The sequence below is a fragment of the Solea senegalensis genome, linkage group LG16 (genome assembly GCF_019176455.1).
Source record: "Solea senegalensis isolate Sse05_10M linkage group LG16, IFAPA_SoseM_1, whole genome shotgun sequence".
Taxonomy (NCBI): Eukaryota; Metazoa; Chordata; class Actinopteri; order Pleuronectiformes; family Soleidae; genus Solea; species Solea senegalensis.
The window spans coordinates 17,115,892-17,130,741 of NC_058036.1; the positions used below are offsets into that span (position 1 = coordinate 17,115,892).

Here is a 14,850-nt window from a genome sequence, read left to right on the forward strand (position 1 = left end):
ATAGTATAGTATAGTATGTCGTCCAAAATCGGTCCAAAAAGTCATAGTATAGTATGTCGTCCAAAATCATTTAAAAAAGTCATAGTATAGTATGTCGTCAAAAGTCGGTCAAAAAAGTCATAGTATATTATGTCATAGTATAGATATTTTCCTTCTGAATGAAGTGTTTGTGTATGTGTTTTCCACAATATTATGCCAGCTTCATTTGTTTGACTTGGTTTTCACATGTTTTATTTGTATTCTTTCACATACTGTAATTGGTTCCCTCGTTGGCTGGGTTACTTAAAACAATAGATGAATACAAGGGGATAATGTAAGAACATTAATTGAAGAAGATCAACATTTCATCAGGTTAATGGACCATGCGACAAGAGAATGAGTTGCAAATAAGCACAAACACAGCAGATCCTTTTAATTCATAGTTGGATATACAGTGTATATATATAATATGCAACAACACAAACCTCTACATTGCTGCACAGTGTCCGTAAACTGCCCGACCTTGCCAGGTAAAAAATGTATCTTAATCCAAAACGGTCCATAACTTTTTTTTAAAATGTAAGACTCCATGTAGATGATAATAATAATAACAATAATAATGCTAAAGTTACTAAAAATACTCTTAATTCCAGGCCTCTTTGTGGGCACTACTGGTTTCCAAAATCACTGTCCAGTTACTGTAAACGGAGACATGACTGCTTCATTACAATGGTAAGATTAAAAAAAGATTAATGGTCCCGTCTTCTACAACTAGGTGGCACCAGATCATCAAATTAAAAAAAGAGGTCCTGACATGACAGGATGAAATGTTCTACTGTTCCTTCACTGTGATGAATCATATGTGGCTTTGTTTCGTCTTATTATAGAACAAAACTAGGTCACATGTTAAAAGGAAAAAAAACGTAAGAGTAGTAGAAATAACATAGAAATGACAGAAATAGTAGCATTGACATTAATATTTCTAATTTGGTGCAAAAGTCTCAGGGCATGACCAGGTTTATCATTTTTTATCATCTGTCAAATTCTATGATCATTGGCATTTGGATTGGAATGAACTAATAAGCTATGTCTTTTTCAATGAAGATATTTCTCAACATGAAATAGTAGAAAAAACACAGGTTTAATCAATATCATTAATTAGGGTTCCACTACAGCAGGGATCAGCAAGTAAATGTGGCAGAGGGACAGTTTTTATTTGTAAGCAATTGAATATTTGGGCCACAACATTTTTTGGACCTTTTTTTTTTTTTTTGGCTTAACATTGGTTATTTAAAACTGCATATATGTTTCCAGATGTGTTCGAATAAAGTGATAGAGAATTGTGGTGCAAGACATTGTACAGTACTGTTAATTCCCCCTATATGCAGAGGAAATACCCAACATGGGAGCACACAACAACAGCTTTCACATATTCCCAATGGGTTTTCATGTACCACAAAGATTCTGATTTTAAAACTTCCATTTTCTACCAGGAGTGGGGTTCGAACCCACGAGGACTATTGTCCATTGGATCTTAAGTCCAACGCCTTAACCACTCGGCCATCCTGGTTGTTGTGAGCACACATCACACACACTGATGACGACAATGATCCAAAGACAAGATCAACACAACAATGGGAGAACGGGTCTGACTGAGTAAACCAATTAAACCACAGTGCAAATAAAGCCAGTCATGCTGTTTGTACATTTTTTCCCCTCACACACACAAGAGAGGAAGTGCAGTCATTGCACACCCATTTCAACACTGAAGAAGAGACTGTGGTGTGTTTGTTGCATACGGTATGATGCTCACACATATGAGAGCGTCTCATTTTCATACTGAATGGGATTCCCCTAGTGGGTGTAAGAGACACAGTCATATACAATCATTTCAGTTTTACTCTCATTAACAGGGCTGAGGGATAGGCCCGCTGTGCAAACAGAAAGTCATCTGACATGATTAGTTTGTCATCCTCTCTGTTGTCGTTACTCTCCCTAAATGAAAACACATGTATGCATTTGTAAATATCAGAGAAAACCTAACAGGCCCTATAGCACCAACGTGATGGGGAAACAAGGAGGACTGAAGCTCAGACAGTTTTATCACTGAGCGCTAAGCTAACTTAAGTCCTGTCTGTAGGTGGTGATAACTACACACAACAAGTTAACCACAATCAGAGGTTGTGTCTGTTTTGTCTTAAATGCATTTCTAAAGAGGTGTGAGGCAACGGCCGTACTTTCTGCTCCAGGTTCACACCAACGACCGCAGAGTGGCACTCTTTTAAAAAAAAATTTAAAAAAAATAAACTTGCGTTTAAAAGGTGCGTAAATCATACTTAACACGACTTTCATAGGTTTATAAAACAACTTAGAAATGTGAAAGTTAATAAGAAAAAGCAGTTAGTTGTGCATTACAGTAATGACACTGTCGCTATGAACCAAAGACACAGCAGTAAGACCTGACATGTCTAAGCTGTTCTCAGTAACAATCAGGAAATGTAACACCCTTATCTAACGAAACACTGTGTTTGCATATGAACTTGTGGTTTGAAACTGGCTCGGTAAAGAGACGAGTAGAGTCATTGATTCATTACAGTTAAAGCTGCAGTGCATAACATTTGGAGATTTTACTTAATGATGGTATTATTCAACCTCTGTTTGGTCTTTGTGAACAGAAACAAGTGCAACATTATTTGTTTGCTGTGGATGTTGTGAAGGAGGACACCTGGACAACTGGCCTAAAAGAAGAGGACACACGCAGGGACAAGTGTCTTACTTTACTAGCGCAATGTTGCTGTCTCCATCTGTCTTGACGTTAAACGAATCACTTTCTGTGCATGGCGGCTTATTGTCAGCGGGCGACACAAGATCTAAACACTGCTGTGCTGAGAAAAACAGTGAGTCATGTGGCGCTGATAAGCTTAGTGGTTACATACATTAATTATAATATTTAAAAGTTATGCACTTAAGTTTTAAATAAATCCACAAATTAAAGCACAAAAAGAAGAGAAACAGAGCTGATTTGCCGATTAGTTGCAGCATGGGAAGCAACAGCAAAAGAGTTTCTTGCACGGATTGTTTTTCTTGTATCTCACAGCCTTCTTGACCTGAGCTGAAGCCTTGGTGACGTAGTCCTCAGTAGCACTGACGTTTGCCTCTATGTTGTCCAGCATGCAGCCCTGCTCCTCCACCAGCATGGCCATCTGAGAGAAAAGCTCATGAATGTCCCTGATGCGGCCCTCCAGCTCCAGAAGCTCCTTGTGCCGAGTCTCAATCTCACTGAGAGCCGACCTTGCAGTCTTTCCTTCAAGGAGGAGATTATCGGAGAAGACGTTCCACTTGCCCGTCTCGATCATCTCGTCTATCTGCTCCCTGCTCACCTCCTTGCCCATGATCTCAGCTTGCCTCTGGATGCGTGTTTTGCAGTTCTCCCTCTGGGCCATCTCGGCTTCGTTGTACTCAGATATGGCGTTGTGGAAGGTGTTGGTCAGCGATACATACTGTGAGCGCACCATGCGAGCTGTAGCGGAGGTCGGCCCCTGCTCCTCATCCAGGTGCTTACACAGCTTCCCCATCTGCTCCAACCGTGCATAAATGGCCTCACCTCTGACCTTGATGTCTCGCCCCAGAGCGTTGGAGTCCCGTTTGATGCTGCTTATCCTCCTGACAGACGTGAGGAACCTGCTGTTCTGCTTCCCGAGGCGCTTGACGTCCGTCCTGAGCTGCTGAATATTCTTCCTCATGGTCTGCACCTCCCTGTGCATGCTTTCTATCAGGTCTTCTCCATCAAACACGACGGCCTGCTGCTCCAGGAGCTCCTCGTCATCAGGGGGGTGGTTGTAGTTCTCCTCAGGACTGTGCGTCTCCTCTACAGGTTGCAGAGTGAAATTCTGCAGCTCATACAGTCGGTCCCTCATCTCGCCTGCAAGACAGACTTTTTACTGACTTTGTGAAAGGAAAACATTTAACTCCAGGTCACTTAGATCCTCCACTTAGATCCTCCTGTCATCAGCTCTATCGATCTCTGTCCCAAGACTCTGGAGCAGTGTCTGATCCCACACCAAGTCCTCTCTTACTAAAATCTCACAAACTATTACACTCAGCTCCTGTTGGGTGCTGTATAAATAAAGACTTGGAAAATGTAAACTTGCTCTGTGCAAAGATAATAAAATCCACTGAACAGTTATAGCAGATAAACTCCAGAACGTCCTTTACATTAGATGCTAATAAATGGCTTTTTAAACTATATATAGCTATATACAGTAGAAACATAAAAGTTTGTACCACTATTTGGTGCCAATGTAGAGGAGAGCAACCAACCCAATTGGGAACAAATAGGCTACAACTCTGAGGAACCATCTGCACCACAGACTACACAGGGATTTTAGATTTTTATTTTTATTGTTGAACTGTTAACTTTAGTATTATGTATATAATGCTATTATGAGTATGTTGAAACCTTTGTCAGTTACTTTAAAGTGAAAAGTTACTATTTAAAACCTAATAACATAAGGCTAATTAGCAAACTCATTGGTTGGAAGTGTTTTAGTCATGTTCTTAGTACATACCTTTGAAAAGTGCTCATTTTAAAAAAGTCTTTTAAGAGCAAACTCAAATGTTTGTTTTGAAGAGAGAAACGGGGCAGTGACTGTTAAAACTCCTTCAAATAAAGCTGATGACTTACTTCCTCAGCTGAGATCTTATCTCTATCTATACCACAGATATAGACATTAATAATCACAAGGCTTCGACTTAATGACTCAGTTTAAACTTGGTAACACGATAAATAATCAAAGAAAAAGTTCGAACAACTTCAAAACATCACTGACAGAGAGAATGAATCTGAAAACAAACGTTTTTATATACGTTATATACATTAGATCAGAGCGGCACATACCTCGGTGTGTTGTCCTCCAGCTACGATATAAAACACTCACACATTTCCTCTTTTTCTCTCACTTAAGTGACCACATTTCAACATGGAAGCTTCCAGAAGCTCCCACTCCTCTGTCACACACTCAAACATCAACAGTCATCACACCACACATCAACCTGTAACACACAGAGACACAGAGACAGAGACACAGAGACAGAGACACAGAGACTGCTGCTGCTGCTGCAGGAACTAAGGCGGAAGACCACGCCTCTTCCTCCGCCACATTTCACACTCTTCACCTGCATCTGCTCTGAGTCCAGGAAGAAGAAATATCCATCACATTCACTCTAATCTCTATGAAGAAGCGTTTGCGTCAAGTTTGTTTTTGTTTGTATATAATATGTGACGTTTCTTCAAAGTTTTCCCATCGAAATTAATGTCAATACTCATTTAAATTCCATAATTCTTACAGTTCCTAATCTCAAAGTTACACACACACACACACACACAGAGTTTAGGAGTTAGCACCACCTACTGGTGAAGTTGCACGTTGCAGCTAAATGTCAGCCTTCAGGTATCATTACCTCATTATCATAATATGTTACTTGTATTGTTTTTTATTGTTTTAAATAATATATATCACTCAAAGTGAACAGTGCTTTACACATATTGCACAAACCCCATACTCATGATAAATACTACAATACTAAAATAATGATAATTAACAAACATCTATGGACCATCTATGTCTAGAGAGATGTTTAAAAAATAAGGCTCATTCTGGAGTAAAGAAAACAACAGTTCTGTGATTGTTTACTCATAAAACATCAGTGTGATTATTTTATCTTCCATTTATGCAAAAACATCTAATATATGATGTTGACATGTTTTAAATGATTCCTTTCTTTTATTGTATTTTGCTTTTGTAAAGTGCTTGATTACCTTAGTTATTTTATTTGTCTTACTGTATTTCATTAATATCTGTTTGTTAATCTGTGCCTTGAAGTGTAATATATGGATTTTCGAAGACACACAAACTGTCCTTGTCTGAATGTCAATCATCATTATAATCCTCTATTTTTAGGTGCAGTCTTGACCACATGGACCCGGGTGCTGTGACTCAGGTGTAATAACACGGGAAACAACCACACAGCATCTTCTTAAAGGGGTTGTTTTTGTCCGACGTCGTAGCTCTTTCCAGTTGGAACATCCCAGTCTGAATGGTCTCGTGTGAATTTTCCACATTCTTCTGAATGTTGTCGATGGTGGAGCCCTGCTCTTCTACGAGCATGGCAACATCCAGGAAGAGCTCGTGGATCCCGTCAATCCTCTTGTGCAGCTCCAGCAGCTCCCTGTGACGGCTCTCGATCTCCAGAGCAGCTGAGCGTGCCGTTTTGCCCACCATCTGGTCGCTGAACACCTGCAGCTCCTCTCTCTCCATCATCTCCTCCAGCTCCTCCAGCTCCTCCCTGGTCACCTCCCTGCCCACCACCTCCATCTGCCTCTGGATCTGACGTTTGCAAGCCTCCTTGTGGTTCATCTCTGTGCCATTGTAGCAGGACATCACCTCCTGCAGAGCTCTGCTCAGACACTGGTACTGTGTTCGAGCGATACGTGCCGTGGGGTCAGAGAGGCCACGCTGGGCCTCCAGGTCTTCCCTGAGAGCGTTCAACTTGTGCAGCCGGTGCAGCACGTCTTCTGCCCTGCTTTTGATATCCACCCCGATCGCATTGGAGTCCCGCTTTGTTGCACTGCCATGTGTGGTCTTGTTTAAGGCCTGGTGGTTCACATCTTTCAAATCGCTGATGTCGTTCTGGATCTGCTGGATCTGCAGACGTATCTGCTGGGCTTCATGCAGGACACCATCTATGTCCTGGTAAGAATGTGCTGCTGCTGCTGCTGCATTCTCTGACAGGTTGTCCAGCTCCACTGAGCTGAAACCCTCTGAGTCAATCTGCACCTGATGTAGGTGCGTTAATCTGTCTCTCATGTCTGCGAAGAAAGACGACACAGAAAGAGAAAAGGTTTGAATGAACTTATTCACCACAGCGTTTGAGCATCTGTCAGTTGTGTGTCTGAAACAGAGCAGAGAGAGAGTTAGAACTTCCACAAGCAGTCACAAGATAATTAGAAATGTGGCAAATATGTGAAATATAAAGTAATTAGATTGTTGTTGGTTATTGTTGCCCCACAGCAAGGTCACCAATTCAAACAAAGGCCTTTCTGTGTGGAGTTTGCATGTTCTTGCCATGCATATAAGTAAGTATAAGTCCTATACTTATAAGACTTTACATTACACCATTGTTGCTAAGTCAAAGTTAAACTATGAAAAAGGTGTCTCAGGTACTACATTGTGTGTAACATCAACATTGTTGGGTTTTGTTTTATTTTTAAAGCTGCAGTGCATAACTCATGTTTTTTGTTGTTGTTGATATTGTTGAGTGAGCTGTTTAATCTGCATGAACAAAATTGACGTTACATTATTTGTATGCTGTGAAACTCCTCGTGGACGTTACTTTGTGTTTTCACTCCGTCCTTGCTTTTGATAATTACACAAATCCCTTTCTTTGTGCAGCGTTGGAAACAGAGAGAGTCGCGGAGCTGATCGGTTTAATCTGCATTTGTGTGAACTCATTTGACAATGGTTTGTGTTTATATTTAAGAGCTTTTAACACAAGGAAAATGGGACTGTCCTTGTGTCTTAAACTGAGCACAAACACAGGTGTCCAACAGTCCTGTTTGCGGTCGAACAAACATCATATTCTTCAAAGAAAACGTAATCAATATGCACAGTAAGTGTGAGAAAATCTACTTCTGGTTTCTCAGTATCGTGTAATCTTAGATGAACTGCCCGGCCATTTAATCTCACACACAACTAAACAAACAAGTTTTTCAACCAGAAACTGCTTTTTTCTTTTTACAATAGTACTTTAGCTTCAAATTCCTAATTATATTGAAAGGTTTTCTATAAAAAGAATGTAGAAAAGGCCTCAAAAAAAGACCTAAATTTGTTTCCTCATCAGTTTTGTAGTTTGAGTTCAGATGTCTGAAGAGTAAACCACCACAGGAAACAATGATGAACAATGAAATAAGACAAATTAGAGCTTTTACCTTCTGCAGCCCAGTGACACGCCGATCCGAGAAGTCCAGCTGGATGTGCTGCAGCTGAGGAGAGAAAGTATGTTGACCATGATCACTGACACAACAGTTTAAAAACAAAACTTTCTGCATTCCTCACATGGAGACACAGAGGTGACATGAAGGATTCATGATGAAGATAATAATACATGTGTTTTGGAAAATCTCCGCCTCCTCAGTTTAGCTGTTAGTGAAGATTGTTAATGTTTATTGGATCAATGTCTTTGTTTTTAACACACAATGATGATTGTGGATCATGGGGGGAAAAAGGACAATATGGGTGAGGTGAAGACACAAATCATCACACGCTGACACAAGGCGTTAAAAGCATGTAAAGAGGAAGTATTTCAGCTATGCTGCCCTTCAGAGGGGAGGAGCTGAGGTGTTTATGTGTGATAACCACTGATAAAGTCATGCTGCTTTGTCACTTTTACAGGCAATAACATGAAAATGTATTTTTAGTTTCATAAACCGCAGGCTTGTTCTCAGAAATAGAAGCTTGAGTATACATAGTCTAACAGAAATGGACGGTTGAGGCGGCGTGTGTAGGAATTTCCACAGTCAGCAGTGGATCGTATGTGATTCAGAATTTCCACACGTGAGTTTTACTCATCCAGTGGTTCCCTTCTCCCTCGTGATTCTCAGGGGTGAAGCTGCAAAATCCTCCCATAAACCGCCGTTCCATCAAGACCTGGCATGTTTGCACACTCAGAAACTGGTTTGCACTTATATTTCACACGTGTGTCAACACAGCAGAAGCATGCAATCTCTTCTATAGAGTAAAGAAACAACAAAATGTCAAATTTCACATTAAGAAGATGATCTAGCAATAATAATGAACATTTAATGTAACATGTATGTCCCTAAGAGCAGACACACAGCGTTTAAATGTCTTAACAAGGAATCATCATCCTTAAACCTCACATTCCATTGTAGATGTTCGCTTTATTTGGTACACCAACTAACTGCAGCTATCTAATCGCCCAGTCGCATGACTTTTAGACATGTAGACATGTGGGGATCAGACTGAGCACCAGGATGAGACAGAAATAGACATAATATTTAGGCTGGTCAGTGGGTTCAAAGGTCAGAAGGTCAATGGCCAGAGAAATTAGTTAAAGGCAACAGCAACTTGCAACAGAAACTCAAATAAACACAATTTATGTAGAAAACCACATCTCGTCCTTTGTACCTAATAAAGTGGTCAGTGGGTGTACTGTATATGATTTGTTGACACCTTTTGCCTCTGTACTACTGGCTGTATTCCTGATATTTCATTTAGTGGCAAACTTATCCAACATTTAAAAACATATGACCCTCAAAAGATATTTTTAAAAAGTGAAAAAAAAAAAAAGATTCCACCACTGATATCAAGTGTGCACAGGAGGGTGTAGTATTCATTTTGTCCAGCAGATGTCAGTGGTGCAACAGTAGCTCTGCAGTGACCACAGGAAGAGAAAAAAATGAGAAAATTATTATTACTTTATTATTAAATTATTACGTCACATGTTTCAGTCTGTTTTTTAGTATAGATTCAATGATGCTGGAACAGCACATTTTGAAAACACGTTGGAAAAGACAAAAAGAGACGAAGCCCCCACTTCAAAGCCCCAAAAATGTATAAATAACTAGACTTTCTTAAACCTACATCAGACACATTTTTATTCAATTGTTTTTTGTCTGCCACATTTCAAATATTCATGTTTTTACACAGTGTTTTGTGGAATTGTGTTCAATTAAATTAGTTCCCACTTCCTAAGAAGTAAAGTAATACGATTATTTTAAAAATTATTCTCCATAACAGCAAATACTACCCCAGAAAACATGACACGACCGATTGAAAGTTGTGGCTTAAACAAATCTAGTTATTTCATCTCAGTCAGCTGGTTCTGATTTGGGCAAAGTTTGTTTGTATTTTTGTAAACTGTGTTTGGGTTTCACTCACATGTCGTCTCAGCTGAGCATGTGATCCAACATCTCAACTATTCAGACCGTGAAAACTGTTCAGACCGTGAACGTGAACAGGAAACCTTAGGACTAAGGTTCTGTTTAAAACAAATGTAAACTTGAACAGATCTTTTTTTCGACATGCAAGTGGATAAACATCTCCTTTATATTCTTATTTCCCCATGATGTGACTACATTTATAGATTTTTTCTCAGAGCAAAACATAATCCACACAAGAGTGTTTTTAAATTTAGAAACAGAAACTGGAATCTATTGAATTGGTTGTCATTTTAAGATTTCATTTTCTATCCGTGATCCCAATATTGTTGTGAACTCCTGTAACACAGTGCGTGTAATCTAATCTGTAAAGAGCTTTTCATGGCTCTTTTCCACTTTATGTAATGTAACGTAAAAGTGGAATGATCACTATTATTATTCATATTTCATAACTCTGTGTTGTGCTTTTCTGTTTGCAATCTTTATTTGTTCTAAAGAACAAATAAAGATTTGGCAAAGCAAGAAAAGGAGACAATAATCAGATTTCAGTTGCTTATATAAAAGCATATTTGATGCCATGAAATGCTAAGATGCGTGAAGAGGACATGTGCACACATGCACACTGACTCAGCGAGACCCCCCCCCCTTCATCAGGCCACGGGAGTTTGGTTGTTTAAAGTTGCTGGAGAAAACATCAGCTGTTTTCAGTTATCCAAAGTTGTGACTCTAATTAATTCAACTTATTAGCGTGGTTGCCAGGCTCTCACATAACAGCATCAGTGTTTGCAAGCATTTGATCAGATTAACATGAATGTCTGTCATGGGTTTGGACATGTTTCCGTGCTCTCACATTTCCCATGGTCTCAATTTGTTCAACTTAGGCGACGCACATCACTGGCTGAAACATAGGTAATACCTGTGCTGCGCTCAAGCCACTGCAGGTTCATGCGGAAGAGTATTAGGGCCACATTTAAATAAATAAAATAAAGCAACATGAATTCTGAGATTAAAGTCAGAATTCTGAGAAAAAAAGTCTGAATTTTGACTTATTTTCTTGTAATTCTGAGATTCAAGAAAAAAGTGATCAAAGAAAAAAAGTGAGAATTCTGACTTGAATCACAGATTTATGATTTTTAATCTGAGAATTATGACTTTAATTCTGAGAATTCTTTAGATTCAAGAAAAAGGTGATTAAAGAAAAAAGTCAGAATTTTTTTTTCTCAGAATACTGATCTTAATCTCATTTTACAGAAAACAAATGACTTGAGTCAAAGTCTTTCGGGAGGGTTTATCTGGGACAACACAGATACGGATCAGTGAAGCTGTGGCAGTGATTTCATCCGCAGCTTGTTTGAGTTGTGGAAAGTGAAATGAACAAACAACTGAGAGACAAACTGCCAACACAGGTGGTAACAAAGAAAAGCAAAGCAAAGGAAAAGCCTGAATAAACAAGTTCACATGTGCGACAGCACGAGGAACCACTGAACGGTCTGATGAGTGTGAAACTGAGATGTGAAATATGGTTTCCAAAGTCACCACTTCTTCACTCTCCTTCACAGGTTATGGGTGATTTCATACAATGCTCTCCATTCATCAAAGCATTAAATTAATTAAATTCGTTTAACGTCAAAAGACACGCACAGTAGGTCGGTAAAGGTGAAAAACACACGAGTGACTTGATATTACACATAAAGATCACAGGTTCCCAGAGCATTTATGGTGTCTGATGTTTTCTGCAAAGGAGGCTTTAAACATGGAGTCTATGTCCTAAACCTCCACCGTAATGCATGAGAATTCATTCTGGAGACAGGAGTTGGAAACTTTACTGATAGCTGCCCCCCCCCAAAATATATATATATATTCAATCCACATAAGCCCAAAAAAAAGCTTTCAGTTTCCAATGAAAGTAACGTTGGCATCAGACCAACAACTCTTTTTACATAGCTGTAGATTCAGGGCCAGGTCTACCCCATCACACAGAAAAAGACACACGCTTCTACCGCTTTATCCTCCACATGAGGGTTGCAGGTGTTGTGTTCTTGTTATTGTTTAAACCATGCGTTTGCTTTAGCCAATCCATGACTGGCACAAAAGTCCGACCACAAATCCCCACTCAGGTTACAATCAGGCAGGCCATCATCCTTCTAATCATACCCCCAAGTTTCTCTATCCCAATTTACCCATTCAGGTGGTCTCCAGCTGGTCACATGAACGTCTCATCTCTTGTTCTGGCCTCTCCTTTGAGACCACCCTGCAGTGGGAGACAACACAGCTCCCAAGATGATCGTAATACTAATAGATGGATGGAAACATCAAATCAGTGGTTTTCAAGAACCATGCAGAATCTGAAAGCATGCAACATTTCCAAATCAAATATTTGAGGAACAATTACAACATGGCAACAACAACAAATCGAGATATAAATAGCCTTTGCTCTATTTTTTATTTAAAGAACAAGCTTCTTCCACTCGACACATCTCATGCTGAAAGTCTTGGGGTTTGGCCATCAGCTGCTATTGTTTGTTGTCCTGCTCTGATTCTGCCCACATGTCTCACAATTTAATATCCAAACACTGATAAATTTGTTTCCCCCACAGAATAACTTGAAATTCATTTTCAAATAAAACCCGGCACTGAGTTAAAAATGTTGATGATTTTATGGACGTGACTTTATTGCAATTCTGAAAATCGATTTGAATGTATTCATTCATTCAGTCATTCATTATCTACCACTCGGTCACTTCATCACAGGGCCATTGTACTGAGACGACCAAGCAATCACATTCACTCACACCTATAGAGCATTTAGAATCTCCTGTTAGCCTAACCTCCAAGTGGCCTGTGTTTGGACTGTGGGATTATGGAGAGCTGACAGACATGTGGAACCTTTGTTTTCAGGTGTATGTTTCCGTTCAGCCATAAGAGTGTGGGAACCCCAGGGCTACAGTGTAGGCCAGAGTTTGCCTGCAGTGAAGTCGTCTCGTGTCCAGGCTACAGTTACATAAGCACATGAATGTGGGAGGTGGTGATTTGTTCCCCATGAGGCTGAGTCACCGTGATCCTGGCGTGATCTGATATGACAGACACGGTAATGAGGTTAGCTCGCTGATTAGTCAGACTGAATGTACAGCTCTGACTTACACATGGAACTCAGCGATGCAACGGAACATAACATGTCACACATACGCCTCAAAGGGTTCAATAAATTGTAGAAATGTTTCTTGTTTATTCATTTTTTTAGTAAATGTCAGTTCAACTTTAAGCGTCTTCTTACTTCAGTCTTAATCTGTGTCTTCTTTTATGAATCTGTCTGATTCTGGACATGACAGGGACATAAACTAATTTATTTTACCAATGTTTTCTTATTGAATTACAGTAGAATAACTGTGGCGATTTAACGGTTATTTTGCAGTATATGCCAGTGTGTCACAATTTACGAACGTGGTCTTTGCTGCAATTAATTCCTCAAGCAAAAATAACCACACATTTCAAGATTACAACTTTTCAAGTCTTTATGCAGCAGACTTTGTAAAAAAACAACAACTCATATCTGGAACATGTGCATGACAAAACTGACAAGGAACGGTCCGTGTTACCACACATGTTCTCCAACTCAACTCTACTGAACTGTCATCAAGGACAGTGTTCTCACTAATGACAAGACCTGGTGGACAAAAAATGAAAAAGACATTGTGACTGAAAATATAAACTAAAGGAGGGAATCAATAATATAAAGTGCCTCTCCTGTTGAAAGACACTTTGGTAATGCCAGTCAGGTCCCTGAGCTCCTTTGGTTCGGGCGACTTTTTGCAAAAATTCATGCCACTGCTTCTCTAAATGACATTGTAATACTATAACAATATCATGACTGAAGCGTAACACTGCTCCTGGTCTCTCTCTCGTGTCTCTACTTTCCTTTTGTCTCCTTCCTTTCTGTCGAGGCAGACAGCTGCAGATAGTTGAGTGTGGTTCGGTCAGTATAGAGACAGTAGACCATTTCAGATACCTTAGATTCACAATTGATACAAAATCCACTTTTGATCAAAGATCAAACTTGAAGGACGTCAGGTTGACACCACCTACTTCTGCTACACACAGCCCATCTTGCTCCATATACTGCCTCACCTGTTTCCTTATTAAAAAAAAACCCCACAACAAACTCATTCAGATAACCAACACTGCCACAAACATAACTGGTCTACAAACGCCAAACCTACAAGAAGAGGAGATTCAAAAATATGAAATGCAGTAACGCCCGCTAATATCTTCAGCCATCTCCACCTTCAACAACACAAAGCCCAGAGGTGAAAAGTGATGAATTACATTTACTCACATTACTGTCATTGAGTAGTTTTCTTATGTACTTTTACTTTTGACCCATGATGACTGACCCATGATGACTGATACAGTATATTATGTGTTTACATATTTTATTTTGCCAGCACTTTATCTTGTAAAGGTTTGCCTTTAATTAAAAATAACTCATGTGAGATGTGTGTCCCCTGCAAAAAAAGTAACTTTTACTTAGACCAGTACTTAAATTTGTACTTAAGTAAAATGTTATTAAAATAGTGGCTAACAAAGCCATATATGTGATGTATGTTAGGTGTTTTTCATGTCCTACACGTTTCTCTTCTACTTTCTTTATAATATTGTAAAGTTTCTGCCTTCGAGTGCCTTGAGATCATGTATTTTGTGGTTTTGCTCGATTGACAAGTAAAGCAGCCACTTCCTCACACTGTTATTGATAATTTGAATATATTTTTCTTCTTCTTTATTGTTTTTTTTTTTTTTGCTGACTTTCATCTCTACTTTAAAGATGATGTGAATTATTTACTTGAATCCAATCAGACAAACTGCTACCTATACTGTAAATGCAGCATTTCCACAGCTTGACAGTAAATGATGTTTTC

General features: G+C 39.4%; 2 protein-coding genes and 1 non-coding gene across 4 annotated transcripts; all 3 read right to left on the reverse strand.

Annotated features, from left to right (window-relative positions):
* Nucleotides 1-1,209: 1,209 nt before the first annotated feature.
* Nucleotides 1,210-5,079, reverse strand: stx11a (syntaxin 11a). Its single transcript, XM_044046814.1, has 2 exons — nt 4,877-5,079; nt 1,210-3,901 (listed from the first exon to the last, which is right to left on the reverse strand). The coding sequence occupies exon 2, from the start codon at nt 3,894-3,896 to the stop codon at nt 3,009-3,011; it is 888 nt and encodes a 295-aa protein (XP_043902749.1). The 5' UTR covers nt 3,897-3,901; nt 4,877-5,079; the 3' UTR covers nt 1,210-3,008.
* Nucleotides 1,467-1,549, reverse strand: trnal-uaa. Its single transcript has one exon. It is a non-coding gene; the product is annotated as a tRNA-Leu (tRNA).
* Nucleotides 5,080-5,633: 554 nt separating the features above from the next.
* LOC122782488 (syntaxin-11-like) lies at nt 5,634-12,136 on the reverse strand. Of its 2 annotated transcripts, XM_044046812.1 has the most exons (3): nt 12,118-12,136; nt 7,967-8,020; nt 5,634-6,847 (listed from the first exon to the last, which is right to left on the reverse strand). In XM_044046812.1, the coding sequence occupies exons 1-3, from the start codon at nt 12,119-12,121 to the stop codon at nt 5,976-5,978; spliced, it is 930 nt and encodes a 309-aa protein (XP_043902747.1). In that variant the 5' UTR covers nt 12,122-12,136; the 3' UTR covers nt 5,634-5,975. The 2 variants fall into 2 exon arrangements, with proteins under 2 accessions (XP_043902747.1, XP_043902748.1); XM_044046813.1 differs by lacking the exon at nt 12,118-12,136 and having other exon boundaries at nt 5,634-6,930; nt 7,967-7,974.
* Between the last annotated feature and the right edge of the window lie 2,714 nt (nt 12,137-14,850).